The sequence below is a fragment of the Mus musculus genome, chromosome 2, assembly GCF_000001635.26.
Source record: "Mus musculus strain C57BL/6J chromosome 2, GRCm38.p6 C57BL/6J".
NCBI lineage: Eukaryota > Metazoa > Chordata > Mammalia > Rodentia > Muridae > Mus > Mus musculus.
The window spans coordinates 110740483-110764224 of record NC_000068.7 but is presented as its reverse complement, the minus strand read 5'-3'; the positions used below and the strand labels follow the sequence as shown (position 1 = coordinate 110764224).

At 36.6% G+C, this 23742-nt stretch overlaps 1 protein-coding gene across 8 annotated transcripts in view; it reads left to right on the top strand.

The window, feature by feature from the left end:
• Window positions 1-23742, top strand: part of Ano3 (anoctamin 3) — a 295191-nt gene that overhangs the window by 186167 nt on the left and 85282 nt on the right. For all 8 annotated transcript variants that reach the window (NM_001128103.2, NM_001355244.1, XM_030250348.1 and 5 more), the window contains 3 exons: window positions 2661-2782; window positions 7153-7287; window positions 18308-18404. In NM_001128103.2, coding sequence (NP_001121575.1) covers window positions 2661-2782; window positions 7153-7287; window positions 18308-18404 — 354 coding nt within the window. The remainder of the gene's footprint in view (window positions 1-2660; window positions 2783-7152; window positions 7288-18307; window positions 18405-23742) is intronic.

Here is a 23742-nt window from a genome sequence, read left to right as displayed (position 1 = left end):
ATGATTAAGGATGTTGAACATTTTTTCAGGTGCTTCTCTGTCATTCGGTATTCCTCAGGTGAGAATTCTTTGTTCAGTCTGAGCCCCATTTTTTAATGGGGTTATTTGATTTTCTGAAGTCCACGTTCTTGAGTTCTTTATATATGTTGGATATTAGTCCCCTATCTGATTTAGGATAGGTAAAGATCCTTTCCCAATCTGTTGGTGGTCTTTTTGTCTTATTGACGGTGCCTTTTGCCTTGCAGAAACTTTGGAGTTTCATTAGGTCCCATTTGTCAATTCTCGATCTTACAGCACAAGCCATTGCTGTTCTGTTCAGGAATTTTTCCCCTGTGCCCATATCTTCAAGGCTTTTCCCCACTTTCTCCTCTATAAGTTTCAGTGTCTCTGGTTTTAAGTGAAGTTCCTTGATCCACTTAGATTTGACCTTAGTACAAGGAGATAAGAATGGATCGATTCGCATTCTTCTACATGATAACAACCAGTTGTGCCAGCACCATTTGTTGAAAATGCTGTCTTTCTTCCACTGGATGGTTTTAGCTCCCTTGTTGAAGATCAAGTGACCATAGGTGTGTGGGTTCATTTCTGGGTCTTCAATTCTATTCCATTGGTCTACCTGTCTGTCTCTATACCAGTACCATGCAGTTTTTATCACAATTGCTCTGTAGTAAAGCTTTAGGTCAGGCATGGTGATTCCACCAGAGGTTCTTTTATCCTTGAGAAGAGTTTTTGCTATCCTAGGTTTTTTGTTATTCCAGATGAATTTGCAAATTGCTCCTTCTAATTCGTTGAAGAATTGAGTTGGAATTTTGATGGGGATTGCATTGAATCTGTAAATTGCTTTTGGCAAGATAGCCATTTTTACAATGTTGATCCTGCCAATCCATGAGCATGGGAGATCCTTCCATCTTCTGAGATCTTCTTTAATTTCTTTCTTCAGAGACTTGAAGTTTTTATCATACAGATCTTTCACTTCCTTAGTTAGAGTCACGCCGAAATATTTTATATTATTTGTGACTATTGAGAAGGGTGTTGTTTCCCTAATTTCTTTCTCAGCCTGTTTATTCTTTGTATAGAGAAAGGCCATTGACTTGTTTGAGTTTATTTTATATCCAGCTACTTCACCGAAGCTGTTTATCAGGTTTAGGAGTTCTCTGGTGGAATTTTTGGGGTCACTTATATATACTATCATATCATCTGCAAAAAGTGATATTTTGACTTCCTCCTTTCCAATTTGTATCCCCTTGATCTCCTTTTGTTGTCGAATTGCTCTGGCTAATACTTCAAGTACTATGTTGAAAAGGTAGGGAGAAAGTGGGCAGCCTTGTCTAGTCCCTGATTTTAGTGGGATTGCTTCCAGCTTCTCTCCATTTACTTTGATGTTGGCTACTGGTTTGCTGTAGATTGCTTTTATCATGTTTAGGTATGGGCCTTGAATTCCTGATCTTTCCAGAACTTTTATCATGAATGGGTGTTGGATCTTGTCAAATGCTTTTTCTGCATCTAACGAGATGATCATGTGGTTTTTGTCTTTGAGTTTGTTTATATAATGGATTACATTGATAGATTTTCGTATATTAAACCATCCCTGCATCCCTGGAATAAAACCTACTTGGTCAGGATGGATGATTGCTTTAATGTGTTCTTGGATTCGGTTTGCGAGAATTTTATTGAGGATTTTTGCATCGATATTCATAAGAATTGAATTTATTTTATATCCAGCTACTTCACCGAAGCTGTTTATCAGGTTTAAGAGTTCTCTGGTGGAATTTTTAGGGTCACTTATATATACTATCATATCATTCTTTAACCTAGTTTCAGGCAGACAGCAATCAGTTCCAAAAGCAAACAATCTAGTAGATGTGCTACGCTTAAAATCAAGATGATTTTCTTTCCTGTCCTTAGCTTCCAGCCATTATACCTTAAATACCTGGGATAGTTTAGGAAGGACACCTTGAGGTTGCACCTTCCCTAACTAAGTTTTCTATTTTATTTAATATATAGAGATGGCATGTTCATATGTAACACCCTTGCAGTCCTGAGACACTTGAAAACCAGAGCTCAAGGAGGCAAGATACCTACATAAGTTCTTAGCCTCATTGATTCGGGACCCACTACTGCATGAATACCACATACAAAATGTAAAAAGATATAACTACTTAAAATTTGAAATAGCAGATAGAAAATTTCAGAACCCTAGAATCAAACACAGAGGTAGCTCCAAAGGTTATAACACCATGCTTTAAAATAAACATTTATTCTCTTTACACCTGTAAGTAAAAGAAAATTTTGTAAATCTAGTTTACTTCTTAAAACAGAATGATCTTCAGTTTCTCAGTCAAAGATTACAAGAATTTTGTCATTGATAGTAATTTTTCAGTTAGGATTCCAGAATTCCAAAAGGTAAAATATATACTCACATTTACTTAAATAAAAATGGCCCAAATTATTTGAAAAGATTACTTAAAACATTATTTTCACATAACAATCATATTTCCGTTGACAATGGCATTCACCATTCTAGTGGTGAGCTTGAATAGATAATCTCTATTGTTTTCATTAAGTTGATAAATTATCTTCTTAAGTAAACACTAGTCTTTATTTACTTCAAACTTTGGCAAGAAGGTGGACTACAATCAATGTTATTGTATCTCTCGCAGGGAGCCTACAAGAGTAGCCTTCCGATCAAAACCCATGGACCTCAGAATAACAGGCATCTGTTGTATGAGCGCTGGGCACGCTGGGGAATGTGGTACAAGCATCAGCCTCTGGACTTAATCAGGTACTGCAGATGGGCTGGTGGGTAATAAGCAGCAAACTGATCTTCGTCATTTTTCTAGCCTTGGAATTACTTCTTATCACAGTGCTATCAGTTAGGAAACCATCCTCAGAAAAGAAATCACTACATGATTCTTCAAGGGAAGAAACTCAGTGTGTGGAAGTGGCTACAGAGTTGTAGAGTAGATGTGAGTAGCCTTTAAGTCTATCAGAAATTGTTAACAGCATAAAAGACTAGTACATTTAATGGCAACATGGAAATGAAGTTATTACACAGTATGAAATACATAGTACTCTTATGATTCTCTGGCTAGTGTTTCATATGTATAGAATAAAAGAAAAACACATTCATACTATTAGAGTATATGTGTTAATATTTTTATCTGTTTATAGAATATAAATATAAAGTAGTTCACATTTGTTTCACTCATTGTGGCAGCAGGAAGCAAAACACCGAAGGGTACTGGAAGAGAATTCAGTGAAGAAGTATATACAGAAGTGGGGAGGAAGGATCCTGAGATCCAACACATAGTCACATGCTCAGGGAATAGTAAGAACTAGGAGCAACTATTAAACCAGTTATTAAAAGATGCAAGAGGAGGGAAGACTTACAAGAGTCAACTAATGTCTAACTATGGAAAGACCTTCATATAAGCTGTGGCATGAGGAGGAAAGCAGTTGTAGACAAACCATGACCCAAGAGAAAAGAAGCCACCTACTAGATACATCTTAAAACCACCAAGCTTGTCTGGAGGCCAGTATTCTCAAAGAGTTCACAGAGGTGAGCTCTGTGGGACACATGGTAGTAAATGGAATAAGAACTTGGAAATACACAGGATGAATTCACAGCAAATGTTATTAGTTGATTATATCCACAATCAAGATACTTTGATCCTTAATTCTGTCAACTATGACAAATTCCATCATTCTAATATATACAGGTAGAAAGGTTATTTGTTTTGGAGACCTATGGATATAATATCATGAGATATGCTGGCTCACCAACATATTTTTTCTTTTTTTATTGGTTATTTTATTTATTTACATTCCAAATGTTATCCTCTTTCCCAGTTCCCCTCCACAAGTCCCCAACTCCTCCTTCCTCCCCCTGCTTCTATGAGGGTACTTCCCCACCCACCCACTCCTGCCTCAGAGGCCTAGTGTTCCCCTATTCTGGGTCATCAGGCCTCCACAGGATCAAGGGGATCCCCTCCCCGTGATGACAGATAAGGCAATTCTCTGCTAAGTATCCCGCTTGAGCCATGGGTACCCACTGTGAACGCTTTGGTTGGTGGTTTTGTCCCTGAGAACTTGGGATGGGGGATCTGGCGGGTTGATATTGTTGTTCTTCCTAATGAGGCTGCAAGCCCCATCAGCTCCTATAGTCCTTGCCCTAACTTCCCCATTGGGGTAGGAATTACAATGATGGCTTTTGAGAAGCATTTCAATGGGGGTTACTATTTCTATCTACAGGCAGCACTGCCATTGTTGTGTCAGGTAATTTAAGAAAACATTGTATCTTTTGAATAAATGGAGTCTCTATTACTAACATCTAATTATCCAGCTACTGTTTGATTGCTCACAGAGAAAAATAATTTTCCTAGAGAAGCATGTGTTAGTTAAAGTAACTAAGCAAGGATGTTTTATCAAAGATACACCAGAGGATGAGAATAAAAGAGAGGAGTACAAGTGCTATTTCAGAAAACAGCACCTCTTAGGAACTTAGTTGTTCTTAAGGCAGTAATATGGAAGAGATTCAGGCAAACCACATAAGCTCATGCATACATGTATGGGTGTTTGTGTTCCTTCCTCTCCATAGTGAGAGAAGAACAATGGTGTGTGACAGTTGAATTCTTTTCATCGTAGCTGATGGGTTTTCTATAGTCGAGTCTGGTAATGTCATGTTCAGTAAGAAAATGCATTAATGTGCTATATAAAAGACAAAGGCTGTCAATTCACCTTTTTTTAAATGAACAATCATTTGTGGAGATGTGTTTTATTGGTTTCCTATTATAAAATTGATTTAAGTGCTTAATAGCTAAAGCTTACTTAGTTTCAATCTAATTTCCCATGGAAAGTATTTGAAATCCAGAGGAGTACTTTCAAAAAACATCAGTGGCAAAAACAGAGGTATGACATTCCCAAGCACTTTAACAATAGGTATCAGAGGGATTTAATTTTTTTATTAGATATTTCCTTTATTTACATTTCAAATGTTATCCCCTTTCCTAATTTCCCCTCTGAAAATCCCTGGTCCCCTATCCCCTCCTCCTGTTCCCCAACCCACTCACTCCCATTCCTGGCCCTGGCATTCCCCTATACTGGGACATAGAACCTTCACAGGACCTAGGGCCTCTCCTCCCATTGATGACCTACTAGGCCATCCTCTACTACTTATACAGCTAGAGCCTCAAGTCCCACTATGTGTTTTCTCTGATTGGTGGTTTAGTCCCAAGAAGCTGTAGGAGTGTTTAAAAACAAAGTTGTTGAAGTAAATGTTTTTTGTTTGTTTGTTTGTTTGTGTTTTGTTTTGTTTTTTGAGACAGGGTTTCTCTGTGTAGCCCTGGCTGTCCTGGAACTTACTCTGTAGACCAGGCTGGCCTCGAACTCAGAAATCTACCTGCCTCTGCCTCTCAAGTACTGGGATTAAAGGTGTGCGCCACCACTGCCCAGCTTAATGGTTATTTTTTAAGTCATATATACCAGGGGTTAGTTTGAGATAGAAGTTATTTCAGCAGGCATCAGATCATCAACTGAAATGTCACAAGGTAGTTTTAAATAAATCAGACAAAAGGAAAGTGCCTGAGTTGAGCAGCAGTGGGGAACCCCTGTATTAGTAGCCCCCTTTTCTTCTGCAGGAAATTTTGTAATTCTAAGGAAGAATTAAGTATTAAAGATGGTTGTAAATACAAGTGTTCTACAGCAAGTTCACTTTTGGCCACCTGTCTTAGTCTGCAGGAAGTTTCCCCATTTCCTGACACACGTTGAAATCTACTTTGGCTTGGATCCTAATAATATCTAATAATATTGCTTATAATAATATTGCTTATAATAATATACTAATAGCAATAATCCTATAATAATTTAATAATTTTGAACTAAGCTTCAACAAAATGCAGGTCAATGTATTAGTGTGTTATAGGCAGATCAGTCTCTCTAGCCCCCTATCCCCTTTATTATAAAGATCTCACATTGTTTACAAGCAGAGAATAAACACTTGTTAAAAAAAAAACTGAAATGTCACAGGTAAATGAATTTTCTTCCCAGCAAGAAACACTGTGAAACATCAACCTTTAACACAATAGCTGGGGTGGGATGAGGTTGGGGGAGGGGGGCAAGTTAAGTAACCAGTTTTAGAAAATGGAGAACTCACAGTAGTCGGTAAATTAAAGAATGTAAAATCATTCTGCAAGCTCTTTATAAACTAGGGGATTATAGAAACCAGCATTGGAGTGGGTGAAGGAAGAATAAATGAGTAGATCTTAGAAATGCCTCATTAATCTGCCACTTCCATATCAACTGAAGATTGACAAAGTATGGTCATTTCTTTGGCTTCTTTTAGTTTTCTAATAGTATCTGCTAGTGAAGCAACGCACAGCTCAACCTTCAAGATGCTTAACCAGTTTTGGAGGTGATGAGGAATTGAGAAATAAAGGAGAGTTATTAGAAGGTGCTATGACTAATGACACTAATTAGGGCATGGTTCAGAGCAGCGTGGGAACAAGAGCATAACATCTTACAAGGGTTGGAGAGGGAGTCAGGAAAGGCTTCCTGGAAGAAGCAATGTAAAGAAAAAGACCAAAGCCAGGTACAGAAGGAAAGATGTTTTTCTTTAATTTTAGTTAGTGACTAGTGATAATCAAGGAAAATGTGCTTCAGACAAGCAGGATAGGGCTTTAGTGGAAGAAGACAAGATGTAACTTGGCAGATATAGCATAAATATGTCAGAGCAGGTGTGCCAGTGGAGGAGATTCGTTTACCCTAAGCAAAGAATCCAATCAAAGGACCAAGCGATCCTTTTTCATTTTTATTATTTCTCAAAAAAAAAATTAGCTTTGCTAGTTAGAGACTAAAAAGGTAGACTATTTAAAGGATTGAGAAGGGCAAAGACTGGGTTATGAAAACCATTTTAAGAAAGTTGGAATAGAAGTAACTACTGTTGAAAGTTGATCTCATGTAGTTCCTATCCACCAAGTTTACAGAAAAACACTGTTGCCCCCCAAAAAATTCATGTAACAGCCAAGAGTGTATTGCTGACAAGTACCTGGGTGGTAGCCTCAGATTTCCTCTGAAACCCTCGCCGCTGGTGGTATTGGAAATTGTCAGGTCATTTATATCACATTGATTCAAACAGAAGACTGGTTTTCTGTGCAGGATGTACTTTGGTGAGAAGATTGGCTTATACTTCGCCTGGCTGGGATGGTACACCGGAATGCTGATTCCTGCTGCAGTTGTCGGCCTGTGTGTTTTCTTCTATGGATTAGTCACAATGAACGAAAGCCAAGTAAGGTGAGCTGTGGTGAAACTTGTCCGAATTATTTGACCTGCTATGTGAAAGGGCAAATGCCTATGAATGGTGGAGGTAAATAATAGTACTTTTATGTTTGTGTTTTGTTTTGTTTGTGGTCTGTCAGAATATCTAGTAAAATGACATTTTGATAGGTTTATATGTGGGTTCTTTTGGATATGTTCCAAGAGGTCTTATCACTTTGCTAATTTTTTTTTCAGAATACATTACATACATCTAAAAATATCATCAAAGTGGGATTTGACAAGTCAATCTTACATCAAAAATGTGATTATCTTTTTAAAAAAATAGAGGGATATAATATTAGAAATGTTAAAGAATCATTTCATTATTTTTCATCATTTAATTTAACTCTATAGGATCATACGGAATTTAACTCTATATGATCAACTTCAAAATATAAAGACTCTCTCTGGGGGCTCAGCAGCTAACAGCCTTGCTCTTGTCAGAGGACATGAATGGTTCATCCACATGTAACTCCAGCTCCAGTGGATCTGGTGCCTTCTTCTGGCCTGCAAGGATACCTACATAAACGTGTTACATATGCATACACTCAAGCCTAAACACTTACAAGTAAAATAATTAAACCTTTAAAAAGAAAGACACAGTACACCACGGTGGTGGTGCACGCCTTTAGTCCCAGCGCTTGAGAGGCAGAGGCAGGTGGATTTCTGAGTTCAAGGCCAGCCTGGTCTATAGAGTGAGTTCCAGGACAGCCAGGGCTACACAGAGAAACCCTGTCTTGAAAAAAAAAAAAAAAAGAAATGGAAAGAGAAGAAAGAAAGAAAGAAAGAAAGAAAGAAAGAAAGAAAGAAAAGAAAGAGGAAGTAAGGAATAATGAAAGTACAAGAGGGGGGAGGAAGGAAGGAAGGAAGGAAGGAAGGAAAGAAGGAAGGAAGGAAATAAGCAAGGAAGGAAGGAAAAGAGAAAGAAAGAAAGAAAGAAAGAAAGAAAGAAAGAAAGAAAGAAAGAAGGAAAGAATAAGGAAGGAAAAGAGAAAGAAAGAAAGAAAGAAAGAAAGAAAGAAAGAAAGAAAGAGAGAGAGAGAGAGAGAAGGAAAGAAGAAAGAAAGAGAGAGAGAGAGAAGGAAGGAAGGAAGGAAGGAAGGAAGGAAGGAAGGAAGGAAGGAAAGAAAGAAAGAAAGGAGGGAGGGAGGAAGGAAGGAACCTAGAGAGAGAGAGAGAGAGAGAGAGAGAGAGAAAGAAAGAAAGAAAGAAAGAAAGAAAGAAAGAAAGAAAGAAAGAAAGAAAGAAAGAAATCAAGAAATCAAGAAATCAAGAAATCAAGAAATCAAGAAAGAGAAAATGACCACTCACTAGTTACTTCTCAGATTGGATCCATGGAGAATATTCTCATAATTCGTAAACTTCATGTAGTTTTATGATAAGATATAGACACCCCTCTCAATCAAAACAAACTTGAAATATGCAAGAAAGTAGAAATATGCACAAATGGTAATAAATGTACTGTCTCTGTTAATTTAGTACTAGCAGGGGAATCTAGGCTATTTTATATGAAATAAGGATTTTTTGGTTTTTTACCTTTAGTACAAGGATACTTTAAAGGCATCAACAATTTCAGAGGGGAGACTAGGATAGGGGATAACATTTGAAATGTAAATAAAGAAAATATCTAATAAAAAGAAAAAAATAAAAAAAAGGTATCAACAAAGTCTTCATTCTGTGCCTTTGGGTGTTATATTACCACTACTGCAGTCACAGTATAATTAAGATCTTGTTAGACTTTCTATTCTAAACCAAGATAAGCAGCACTGAATATCTTGACTTTCAGAATCTTGAAACTGAAATTTTACATTCAATGTGCCAGACATGGCTGAGTCCTGGCTGCTATCTTCGTGGGCAAACAGGGGAGAGATTGAATTTTCTTTTGTGTTGATTCATAAGACTCTCTTATTAAGCTCCTTTCTGTTTCTTACAAAGAAGTGAAATGACAAACAGCTGGAGATATGGGTCTGTTTATTATGGATCTACAAGATATAGACAACCAAAATGTCATCATATTTCTTTTTGTGTGTGTTTGGTCTTTGTTTTTGCCTTTTATAAAGAATAGATTTTCTGTATCCATTCCTCTGTTGAGGGGCATCTGGGTTCTTTCCAGCTTCTGGCTATTATAAATAAGGCTGCTATGAACATAGTGGAGCATGTGTCCTTCTTACCAGTTGGGGCATCTTCTGGATATATGCCCAGGAGAGGTATTGCTGGATCCTCCGGTACTACTATGTCCAATTTTCTGAGGAACCGCCAGACGGATTTCCAGAGTGGTTGTACAAGCCTGCAATCCCACCAACAATGGAGGAGTGTTCCTCTTTCTCCACATCCTCGCCAGCATCTGCTGTCACCTGAATTTTTGATCTTAGACATTCTGACTGGTGTGAGGTGGAATCTCAGGGTTGTTTTGATTTGCATTTCCCTGATGATTAAGGATGTTGAACATTTTTTCAGGTGCTTCTCTGCCATTCGGTATTCCTCAGGTGAGAATTCTTTGTTCAGTTCTGAGCCCCATTTTTTAATGGGGTTGTTTGATTTTCTGAAGTCCACCTTCTTGAGTTCTTTATATATGTTGGATATTAGTCCCCTATCTGATTTAGGATAGGTAAAGATCCTTTCCCAATCTGTTGGTGGTCTCTTTGTCTTATTGACGGTGTCTTTTGCCTTGCAGAAACTTTGGAGTTTCATTAGGTCCCATTTGTCAATTCTCGATCTTACAGCACAAGCCATTGCTGTTCTGTTCAGGAATTTTTCCCCTGTGCCCATATCTTCAAGGCTTTTCCCCACTTTCTCCTCTATAAGTTTCAGTGTCTCTGGTTTTATGTGAAGTTCTTTGATCCATTTAGATTTGACCTTAGTACAAGGAGATAAGTATGGATCGATTCGCATTCTTCTACATGATAACAACCAGTTGTGCCAGCACCATTTGTTGAAAATGCTGTCTTTCTTCCACTGGATGGTTTTAGCTCCCTTGTCGAAGATCAAGTGACCATAGGTGTGTGGGTTCATTTCTGGGTCTTCAATTCTATTCCATTGGTCTACCTGTCTGTCTCTATACCAGTACCATGCAGTTTTTACCACAATTGCTCTGTAGTAAAGCTTTAGGTCAGGCATGGTGATTCCACCAGAGGTTCTTTTATCCTTGAGAAGACTTTTTGCTATCCTAGGTTTTTTGTTATTCCAGATGAATTTGCAAATTGCTCCTTCTAATTCGTTGAAGAATTGAGTTGGAATTTTGATGGGGATTGCATTGAATCTGTAGACTGCTTTTGGCAAGATAGCCATTTTTACAATATTGATCCTGCCAATCCATGAGCATGGGAGATCTTTCCATCTTCTGAGATCTTCTTTAATTTCTTTCTTCAGAGACTTGAAGTTTTTATCATACAGATCTTTCACTTCCTTAGTTAGAGTCACGCCGAGATATTTTATATTATTTGTGACTATTGAGAAGGGTGTTGTTTCCCTAATTTCTTTCTCAGCCTGTTTATCACTTGTGTACAGAAAGGCCATTGACTTGTTTGAGTTATTATATATCCAGCTACATCATTGAAGCTGTTTATCAGGTTTAGGAGTTCTCTGGTGGAATTTTTAGGGTCACTTATATATACTATCATATCATCTGCAAAAAGTGATATTTTGACTTCCTCCTTTCCAATTTGTATCCCCTTGATCTCCTTTTGTTGTCGAATTGCTCTGGCTAATACTTCAAGTACTATGTTGAAAAGGTAGGGAGAAAGTGGGCAGCCTTGTCTAGTCCCTGATTTTAGTGGGATTGCTTCCAGCTTCTCTCCATTTACTTTGATGTTGGCTACTGGTTTGCTGTAGATTGCTTTTATCATGTTTAGGTATGGGCCTTGAATTCCTGATCTTTCCAGAACTTTTATCATGAATGGGTGTTGGATCTTGTCAAATGCTTTTTCTGCATCCAACGAGATGATCATGTGGTTTTTGTCTTTGAGTTTGTTTATATAGTGGATTACATTGATGGATTTTCGCAGAGGAATGGATACAGAAAATGTGGTACATCTACACAATGGAGTACTACTCAGCTATTAAAAAGAATGAATTTATGAAATTCCTAGCCAAATGGATGGACCTGGAGGGCATCATCCTGAGTGAGGTAACACATTCACAAAGGAACTCACACAATATGTACTCACTGATAAGTGGATATTAGCCCAAAACCTAGGATACCCAAGATATAAGATACAATTTCCTAAACACATGAAACTCAAGAAAAATGAAGACTGAAGTGTGGACACTATGCCCCTCCTTAGAAGTGGGAACAAAACACCCTTGGAAGGAGTTACAGGGACAAAGTTTGGAGCTGAGATGAAAGGATGGACCATGTAGAGACTGCCTTATCCAGGGATCCACCCCATAATCAGCATCCAAACGCTGACACCATTGCATACACTAGCAAGATTTTATCGAAAGGACCCAGATGTAGCTGTCTCTTGTGAGACTATGCCGGGGCCTAGCAAACACAGAAGTGGATGCCCACAGTCAGCTAATGGATGGATTACAGGGCTCCCAATGGAGGAGCTAGAGAAAGTACCCAAGGAGCTAAAGGGATCTGCAACCCTATAGGTGGATCAACATTATGAACTAACCAGTACCCCGGAGCTCTTGACTCTAGCTGCATATGTATCAAAAGATGGCCTAGTCGGCCATCACTGGAAAGAGAGGCCCATTGGACACACAAACTTTATATGCCCCAGAACAGGGGAACGCCAGGGCCAAAAAGGGGGAGTGGGCGGGTAGGGGAGTGGGGGTGGGTGGGTATGGGGGACTTTTGGTATAGCATTGGAAATGTAAATGAGCTAAATACCTAATAAAAAATGGAAAGAAAAAAAAAAGAATAGATTTTTTTTTTATCACATGTCTTGATTCCAGTTTCCCCTCTTCACTCCTCCATGTTCCTTCCTACCTCTACTTCCTCTGATCCATGCACTTCCTCTCAGGAAATAAACAGACTTCTAGGGGCTAATACATTATAATATAGGATAATGATATAATATAGATAGAACAAAAACTAATATAAAACAGACAAGCAAAAACAGGAAGAACACGGAAAAAATATCAAGAAAAGGCACAAGACTGCTGATCCTGCTGACCTAGAGAGAGTTGTTTTTCTTGGTGATTTCCATCCCCAACTCCTCCAGTCTTTTCATCTCCTCTTCCACATTGTTCTCAGTGACCAGAGTGGGGATATTTGATGGAGATAGCCCAACTAAGTCTGAGTGTCCCAAAGTTTCTCACTCTCTGCATATTGTCCAGGTTGATGGTCTCTCTGTATTTGTTCCCATCTGCTGTTAGAAGGAAGTTTCTCTGATGATGGCTGAGCAAGGAAATGATCTGGGAGCATAGCAGAATATCATTAGAAGTCATTTGGTTGCTGCTTTCTTTTTTCTTTTCAGAGCAGTATTATTTTGTCCCTGGGCTATCTAATCTCAGGTGATTGGGCACCCAAGCAGTATCAGATATGGGTTCCATCTCATGGAATGGGCCTTAAGTCAAATTAGATATTGGTTGGTTACTACCACTAGTTTTGTGCCACATTGCAGTAGCATGTACAGGCTGGACACCATTGTGGATCAAAGGCTTCCTATTTGGGTTGTGTTTACTATTCTCCTTTGACAGCATGCGAGTACCTTCCTGTTCCAAGACCCCTTATTAGGGTAAAGGCTTCTATGTAGGCATCAGTTTGATTTCTGCATGTTCAGTGAGTTGTGTAGGTATTGTATTCAACAATGGAGCCTTGCTGTCAGATTGTGGAGAGAAATCTATAGTCTTGACAACAGACTGGACTGTTTTGGGGTTCTAATAGAACTACTTTTGCCAACAACACAATTTGATGTAACCTAATCCCAGTACTGGAAGGTTCATTAGGTGACAAGAGATATATAATCTGCCAAGTTATTTGGTTATTTCATTTAGATTGCCTTCATATATATAATACATGTCCATATTACCTCTCAAATGTCCCTTAATTCTAGTTGTCTCTTCCAACATTTCCCACTTTATCCCCCTCATCACTTCTCCTCCCCACTTAATCCCCTATTTCAGCCTCCCATCACCATATATATATATATATATATATATATATATATATATATATATATTATTTATTCTGTTTCAGTTTCCTATCTGTCCCTCTAGTCCCATAAGTTATACCTAGCCTCTGTGTTTCTAAAAGATTATAGTTGGTTATCATTGTCTTAACAGCTAGTATCCACATATAAGTGAATATATACTATATTTGTCCTTCTGTGTCTGGATTACCTTACTCAAGATGATTTTTATAGTTCAATTTACTTACCTGCAGTTTTCAAGATTTCATTTTCATAATGGCTGAGTAATATTCCATTGTATGAATATACATTTTCTTTACCATTCCTTCTATTGAGAGACTTCTAAGTTGTTTCTAATTTCTGAATATTATGAATAGAGTAGCAATGAACATGGATGAGTAAATGTCTCTGTAGTAGGATGAAGTATTATTTGAATAAATGCCCAAGGGTACAGCTGGATAATGAGAAACTTCTTCCTGAGGAACTCCCACACTGGCTTCCATCATGGCTGTACAACTTTTCACTGCCACCAGCAATGGATGATAAGTGTTCCCCTTACTCCACATGCTCTTCAGCATGATTTGTCACTTGTCTTATTTCTCTTAGTCATTTTGATGGGCTTAAGATGACATCTCAAATAAATTGTGATTTTCGTTTCCACATGACTAAGTGTTCTTTAAGTGTATCACAGCCATTTGAGATTTCTTTATTGAGAATTCTCTCTTTAGACCTACGCCCCTTTTATAATTGAGTTATTTGTTTTTATGATATTTAATTTTTTGCAGAGTTGGTGAAAACCTTCCCCCATTCTATGGCTTGTTGTTTTGTTTGAATGACAGTGTCCTTTTCTATGCCTCTCATCTTATGCAGTGTCATTTATTAATTGTTAACTTTAGTCATTCTCCTAACAATGTTCTCTTCAGAAAGTATTCCCCTGTGCTTATAAGTTCTAAGCTAGCCCTCACTTTCTCTTCTATCAGGTTCAATATATCTGGTTTTATATTGAAAGCTTTGATCCATTTGGAGGTGAGTATTGTAAGGAGTTAAGTATGGATGGATTTGGAATCTTCTACATGCAGTTGCCCAGTTTTATCAGCAGCATTTATTGAAAGTCCTATTCTTTTTCCAGAGTAAGTTTCTGGCTGCTTTATCAATATCAGGAATCAGTAACTTTGTGATATTCATTGATCACTGTGTCTATTTTTGTGCCAATACCATGCTGTTTTTATTAGGACATTCTGTAGTACAATTTGAAGGCAGGGATGATGATACTTCTTTCAATATGTAGAGTAGTTTTAGCTAAAAATACAATGGAAAAAAGAAAGCATTTTCAATAAATGATGCTGGTCTAACTGACTCTGTATGTAGAAGAATGAAAATAGACCCATACTTGTCACCTAGCACAAAGCTCAAGTCCAATTGGATCAAGGACCTCAACATAAAACCAGATACACTGAATCTAATAGAAGAGAAAGTAGGAAAGAGCCTTGAATTCATTGTCACAGGGGAAATTTTCCTAAACAGAACTCCAATGGTGCACGTTCTAAGATCAAGAATTGATAAATGGAACCTCATAAAACTAGAAAGACAAATTGGCACCCATGCATCTGACTGTTGGTTACCACCTAAACTGTGGAATGAATTTTTTAGTAAAACAGCTCCTAAGCATTGCTTTCACTGTGTCATTGAAAATTCTGAGTTCATTTCTTTTTGCAGTGTATTCAGAGATGGGATTATAGGATAATATGGTATCATATGAGAGTATTTTTTTTTGTATTTATTTTTCTCACATATATTACATTCTGAGCACAGTTTCCCCTCCCTACCACCCTCCCTGTACTCTCCATCTCTCCTCTACTTGATCCATTCCTTCTCCATTTCCCTTCAAAAAGGGTCAGATCTTCCAGGGATAGCAACTAAACATGGCATATCAAGTTGCAATAAAACTGGGCACTTCCCTTATATTAAGGCCGGAAAAGGTGACCCAGAAGGAGAAAAAGGATCTCAGAAACAGGAATTAAAAACTTTGTGAAGCATTTTTATCCTGCTTCCCATAAGAGCACGGCCTTCAAGATTCTCACTATATACAACTGTTTCAGTATTTCGACATACTGAATGATATTTATTTTCAGTTACATTATAAAATGTTCTAGCAGTTCAGGCTGGAGATACATCTCAGTGGGAAAGCACTTGTTTTATATGATCAAGGCCCTGGGTTCAATCCCCAGAAACCTCTCCAACCTCTAAATAAAAAGAATAAAATTCAGGTTTAATGCTAATGGTGGAGTTGACTTACAGTTGCTTGTTTATATTGGATTCTAAAACTGACATTTTGCCCATGTTAAAATGCTACCACACCCATAATCTTTCCATTTCTGTCTTCACCCATTTGCTCCAACGTGTTCATCACCCAGCAGATAGTCCCTGTTCTCTCCTTTGTCCTGAGTTGAATCACTAGGAACGCAGCACTAGAGGGGTAGGTCCAAACATCTTCCTCAAAAGGACTGAACATTGTCCTTTCTTTAATTGGTAGTGATTGTTTTTTCTTTGAAATCAGCCTATATTCTTCAAATTTAGCATAAATATAAAAATAAATAAAACCCCAATTACAGTGACAGTGTAGATTGTCAAGCTCTGGAAAAGAACGGAATGACATATTCTTCCACCTTGCTCTAGAGGCTAAGTAAAGTAAAATAAATTTTGATACACAAATCCCCTATTTCCAGTGATGGGAAAGTTGACAAAATCTATTATTCCAAATCTGGTAAAATGGCTTGGTGTGCAAAGGCAGTAAAACCTACGTACCAGAGTTTGGTGCCTGGACCCACATTGGGAAGAAGAGAACCAATTCTATAAGGTGTCTTCCAACATGCACCACATACACACACACGTAAATAAAATGTAATGCTTTTAAAATCAATAATAATCATTTTGTAGGGCATGGCAGCACACATATGTCTCCCTAGCACTTGGGAGAAGCAGCAGGATTGGGAGTTCAAGACCAGTCTCAGGCTAAACAGGAGGCTGAAGTCAGCCTGAGCTAGTTGAGACCAGTCTAATGAAACAAACAAAAAGTTTAGTATTTTTTAATACAATGTATTAAATTAAGCTTTTAGCAAATTACAGAAATTGAATTATATGATTGTGACAGTAAAATAAAACCCCCTGTAATGATTTGAATTCTAAATGTGGTAATAATAAAGGCTTTCTTTCATGGCAAAGTCAAAAAAATGATGTACTACAGACCAACCCTAAACATTTACTTTGTATGAGATTCCAATGCAGGATGAATTGTGAAACATTTGTGAAATGAGCTGTTATTGAATCATTTTAATTAAAATTTTCTTCAAAAACTATGTATTTTTTATTTTTTAAACTTTGTAGAATTATTAAAAGGATATACTGTGTTCTCTCGCTTTTGATGCTGAAAAAATATATATTTTATCATTTCCTACTTCATGTAAACATCCTAATTACTAGAAAAATGTACATGGAAGAAATAGAATGTGGTGTGTGGTATGCATTGTGTCATCATTAATCCGTTCATTTTGGTGGACAGATTCTCCTCAATTTGAAATGAATTTAACTCTGTTCCAATTATGTTATAATTAATAGAACAGTAGATAGATCTACACTCAGCAAATTCTTCATGTTCCTGTGGTATCCTTCTGAGCTCTATGATCTTGAGTACGACCTTGAGCTAACCATGGAAGCTGAATATGTGCTTATGTTTCCTGTGTTTAGCAGAGATAACTGACATTACCTGAGATTGGTGAAGACTCAGCAGGTTAGGGCATATCGATTCCTCTTCTTCTTACAGCTTTCTTGATGCATCATATCATCGCTTACTATTTACTCCCACTTTAAACTGGGGTTGTAAAGATCTCACTTTCAAATACACATGTTTTCGGCTTTGACTATATAATTATTTTTAATCAGCGAATCTAACTGCAAGCTTTGCCAATTAAATTTAAATTAAAATTTTCATTTCAAAAGGTTTTCCAAAGCCTTTAAATTCTTTACAACATTTTAAAAGCAGATGTATTTAAAAACAATTTATTAGAGAAACACAAAGTTAGGCCCATAGATGACAAATAAAATAACAACACATTCTAAAATGGGGTTGTTGTGAACACTGAGTAGATAGATAAAGCTTTTTGGAAAAATGGTAATGATTCCTTTCTCTTATTATAAAGCATGTTATAGTGAACATTGGATTATTTAATGGGCTTAAAATGGAAGTGATAAATTCATAAAATAACATTCTAATTTAACTTATATTTAGTTGGAGACTATGTTGTTATCATGACAGGGTTTTCAAGAAACACCCTCTCCCTCACCTCTCTCTCTCTCTCTCTCTCTCTCTCTCTCTCTCTCTCTCTCACACACACACACACACACACACACACACACACACACACCAGACAGATAGTCAGGCAGAAGGAGATCCTTTAATTCTTAGAGAACAGTCTGCGTAAGATCATGTGCTGCAGTGCATGTTATGGATTTACATATCAGTAGGCTTTTGAAGTCAGAATAGTCAGGTGTGACTCTTTATTGGCCAATTCTAAGATGGTGAAATTATTGAATACTTCAAAGATATGCTACCTAAGATAATTCTGTGTATCATGAGAGATCATGGATCAAAATGTCTTTATTTTAAAATAACATATTATACAAGTTGATATATGGCCTATTAATGTATTATTTTGGCAGAGTTTTCTAAAATTGAAGAAACAACCCAAAATTTTTTTCTATTAGAAGTAGTCTAAGATATTTATGTGGAGGCCATCATCTAACTCTATCCTGAGTGTTTTTTCATTTCTTCCTTGTTCCTCTGCATTGCTGCTCCAAGTACTGTTTGGTAGGGGCTAAAACAGGGGTTCACATTTTTTTCTTCCCTTTGATTTTTCAAGCCAAGAAATCTGTAAAGCCACTGAAGTCTTCATGTGTCCTCTATGTGACAAGAATTGCTCACTGCAGAGACTCAACGACAGCTGCATCTATGCCAAGGTGAGTGGCAGCCACCATAGCCTCTGCCCTCAGCTCCCATTTTGTTCTTTTGTTTGTTTTTTTGTTGTTGTTTGTTTGTTTTGTTTTTGTTTTTTATGAGAGTTAGACAGTGAAAAGTTACCCGGTAAATTCTTTTTCTGCCAAAATTAGTTGTCTCCAAAAAATTTCAACATTATTAGTATCATTGACAACTGGGTAAAATCAGTCTTTTGCAATTAAAAAGAGGATATATTTTATTTTAATATCTTTTTTTTTCTGTGTTATAACTTATAACTGACACCTTGGGCACAAACTTCCACTTGATATCACATCTGATTCATTTTATGAAAATAACTATTTTCATGGCTGATAATTCAATTTGTATGTCATTAATTTATTAAGTTAAAATATTTCTAGTAGCACAGAAGAAATGTAATGTCATTTCCCAAAGTCCCATAGTGCTCTCTATCTGGAATACCTGAAAGACTTTTAACCTCTTGAAGAGCAAGCCGAATCTCAGAGAAATTAAATAATAACCTTTAGGTAAGAATCTAGATGTTACCACATTACAAAATATATAAAAGTTTCTAAGTGAACACAAATGTAAAAAACACTGGTTCTTACAGTTTTCATTTTCAGAGGAGATTTATTGAAAAATATTATGTAGTAAACTAGATTAGATACATGTAAAGATAAAATGATGTGTTTTGTTAAGGCGTATGCATCTGTGAAGCATGTCACTACAATGAAGATAATAGGCATGTCTGTCACCTTCAAGGCTGCTTCATCACCTGCTACCTCCTTCCCCCATTCTTATCAGCTCTCTGACACACACCTCATACAAGTCCTCTGTTTAGATAACCAATTATAATGGGCCATCATTGATAAGCATACACGTTTTTTGATCCATGTATATGGAATTAAATAGTAAGATTTTTTTCTGACTTTTTGTTTTTTGTTTTTTGTTTTTTGTTTTGTTTTTTGAGACAGGGTTTCTCTGTGTAGCCCTGGCTGTCCTGGAACTCACTTGGTAGATCAGGTTGGCCTCAAACTCAGAAATCCGACTGCCTCTGCCACCCAAGTGCTGGGATTAAAGGCATGTGCCACCACCGCCCAGCCTGACTTCTTTTTTCATACTGTACCAGTTTTAAAATTCCTTTATAATGTGACTTTTATCAACAGAACATTCTTCATTATTGAGAATACTATTTCATTTTCTCTATATCAAATTTTGTTATTTGTTTACATGTTAATGTATTTCTGATTTTAAACAAAGCTTCTAAAAGCACTACTTTCTATGTCTTCTGACAATTGTTATTCCTCTTAAGCCAATGTCTAGAAGTAGAATAGTCAGCATATGTAATAGCTTGTTAGTTTTTATATTAGTCCAGTTTAGCTTATTGCAATGCTTTACCTGAAGGGAGTCACCTACTTAAGAAAAGAGGGTTATTGTAGTTCATGAATATGGAGGTATGATATTCCAGGATATCATCTGTTTAAAGTCTTCTTGCTAACAGAACCCTCACATAATGCAGAGCAGACACATATGCTAAGACAGGCAGGGTAAGAACTGTATAAAATCTAAAGTTCTATCATAAGACTCATACAATCTCATGACTCTACAATCTTACTCACTGCCCAGAGTCTCAAACTCTAAACATTGAAGTCATACTGCTCTTCCATCCTGTTACCTTAAAATTAGGTAGTCAAATACTATCCATAATGACTTTTGCAAAACAGCTGAACAACCATTTTCCAAATTGGTTAAACTACATTATAGATCATGCCTTTTGGTGTCATGTCCTAGACTTGTTTCCCATACAGTCACTGAGCCTCAGTATATCAATCTTTGTAAATTGTAATGACCCTGGTAGATGGCTTGATGTATCTTGTTATGGTTTAGTTACTTAAAAGTCATTTGATGTCTGGTAGAGGCGTCTTGTTCTTGAAATATTCAACTTGGATCACCGCAGTGCTCTGTCTAGATCTAATTGTTCTCAACAACAAAAGCTCTATCTTCCTGTGCACTCTACTAAGGTACCAAGAACAATGAGGAACTCTTAGCTGCCTAATGAAAGTACGTGCTTAGGGATGGTTTGGGGATTATTGGTTCTGTTCTTGGCCTCAGATAGTTTCCTTATTTACGTGCACACTTGATGCACACATATCACTAAATTACTTACTCTAAATATTCTAATTCCTATAGTTCTTTGTATATCTGGAACTCTTTTAGGAGAGTAATCTCAAGTAATGATAATACCTTATTTCTTTCTGCATCTATCTTATTCCTGTACATACTTTGTACAGTTTTGATTGTTTCTAACAGAGCTGTAAAAATGATCCTTATTGGTCTGTCTACCTTGTCTGAAAATAGAGTTCTCCATACAATTAATTTTGACAAAGTTGAGTGCAATACCAATAGGTAATCACTTTATCACAAACCAACATTTATTGAAGTTAGCTTCTGACTTCTTCATCTTGAATAATCAGCATGAAAAACACAACATGATTATTTTATAAAACACTATAAAGCACTGTATGATTACTTTATAAAACACTGTATGATTACTTTTGAGATTGAGTTTAAGAAAGCCTGCCAAAGATGATAGACTGAGATAGATGATATCATGATTTGCAGCTTTATTTCACATCACTTTTTGAATAAGTCCAGTGTAGCACATATTGATGATATAGATTAGTTACACTAAAGGCAGATAGGTTGATAAATGGATGGATATATGCATATACAACTCATGTTTGTTATGAAGGTATTGAAATGACATGAAGTTCTAAAGTATGATAGCCTTAGAGATATTAAAGGTCTAGATGTATGTCACTTCAATTACTTCTAAAACTTCTTGAACTAATCTAATAATGGCAAAACTAACATTAAAGACAAAAATATCCATATGTGATAGAATTAAAAAGTAGAGAATCTATTCAAGAAAGTTGAAATCTACAAAGATTTTGCCAATATTCAATATGAATATAGAAAATACTCAGAGACATTTCAGAATTCACTTGAAAATTTAGAAAGAATGTATAAGAGTCAACAAACAAAATAAAATATTGTCTTTCACAATAACACAAGAAATAAGTCCCATCTGTATGAAATATTTAAGGTCCTGCATTTTCTAGTTAACATTAATTTAAGCTACTTGTTTTACACCTATAATGTTGTGATTATTCTATAATTGATAGACAAAAATGAAACTATATTTTTTATGTTAAGCAGTCTAGATTTATATCACTAGACACAAGACAATTATGCCATGTCACTATGGTTCTTCATGGAATCCATCAATTCTTGAGATTGTGGTAAAACTATAGAAATTAGCATATTTAATTATATAATTCAGCGACATTTGTGCATTGATTTAAAGACAAAACACTATACTATCAATTCTTATGATGCTAGAATTGTTCTCAAAAGTAAAATAATTAAATAGAGGCACTCAATACTTGGAGCAATTGTCAGAGCACCTCAATCCTTTAAGCTAAGCTCATTCATCATGTTCCCCTAGGATTATTAAACTTTTACCTCTTTAGAAAACATTTCTTCAATAGTTATATCTGACTCAAACTATACAATTACTATAAAAGTGCACCAAAAATAGGACAGTAGGCTTTTTATTTTTTAAGAAATTTCAAGAAAGTCTGTGATAAATTGAAGAGGATCAGAGCCCAACATTTGATGATTTACAATTAGTTAATCAAGGATAAGACGTGGAAATCTACCTTGTTTAGCTAATACAACTGATTCTGAGTAGCACATTTTAACATGATTGTGTAGGCAAGCACTAAACCATGTTCCTTTGTATGTGTTTGGTATTTCATGTATGTTGCATCCAAGAACATTGAATATAGACCATTAAGCATTATCTCTCTTACCCAAGAGTTAATGATTAAGTAGTGAGAAAGAATTGCATCCCAGCATAAATCACAGTTCCCATATGAGCATGCCTTCAGGGATAGCCCCGCCTATATAATTGGATTAGCTCAGAAGATCCCTGCTCATTTACTGTAGTCGGGATTTGTGAGTGTGTTAGTATCTGGGAACCATGCAGTTCCTAACCTACCAAGCAGCATAAGAGGAGATCAAATAGCTATAGCAGAGGAGACACAGACTTAAGTTTCCTATCTCATAGGAAGTGGATGTCCTTAAGCAATACCCCCATTCATCTATGGCTAACCATGCTCAGCTTTCAAAGCTAAATCAGACAGCAATCGCCATGGAGAATTTGTGTTGTTCAGTCAGTAAAGCCTCCCCTTCTTACATTACCCTCTGCACACCAACAATGTAAAATAAAATGAGTGTTCATACATCTTTTTATTCATAAAGGCAAGCTATTTTCTAATGAAAAAGTGATCACAAAGGTGCATTCCCAAGAAGAGCAAGCCTCTACTGCTTTTTAGAAAAGTCTGATATGCTCCTTGAATGTTTAAAATTTAATCTGATGTATTCTTTGATGTAATAAATGGTCTTTACTAGTAGTTAGTCACATAAATGTTCATGTTTTTCCCGCCAATTACCCCAAACCTAATATTGAACACTCCACAATGTGTTCAATTACCCAGTATTCTGCATTTTAACTGAACCTCTTTTCTGCCAGTATCATAAGGTAACTAGAATCAGCTGTAATCCCAGGCTAATTATTTATCTCTGTGATCTCCAATATCTTGATCCCTTTCATATCTTAATAAGCTGTAAATATAACAAAATTATTTTCACATTCTTACACTCCTGCTTACTGCATGTTTTGAAGTACTCTCTGGTCCATATTTTAGTTTTATCTCTAGATACATGTCTAAGACATACAATTAAAATATGCATATATTAATATTATACATATTCACATGTTTCTAAACTGTAAATATTCAAATTTGAACTCAAACATGCCTAAAAGGTTTATAAGAGAACTTTTTAATAGATAATGAAAACCACTTTAAAACCAAACACTACAGAAACCTTTACCAAAACCGTCCACAAAGCATTTTTTGTTAACTATAGCATTTTACTTCCAGTTTTCTCAAAGAATGGATGCCTCTGAAGCAGGGGGAAACCTCCTTTCTTGGTGACCTTTAATTCCTCATAGGTAAAGCCTCTGTAGCACTCTGAGAGGCTGTTCCTGTACCAAGTCTGTTTAAAAGGGAAACAGACAGCTGTTCAACTGAGACAGCTCAGGTCTCTCTGCTGGATGTCCCTGGAAACAAAGAGACTGGACTCCCCTGCTGGATGTAATTTTTGTGAGCTCTGTGGGGGAATTTTTCTATGATCCTTGTCTCTGCTGTCCATAATGATTATTCTGAAAAGCAACATCTAATATTTTTAGAAATCTCCAGCCTTAACCAAAATAAA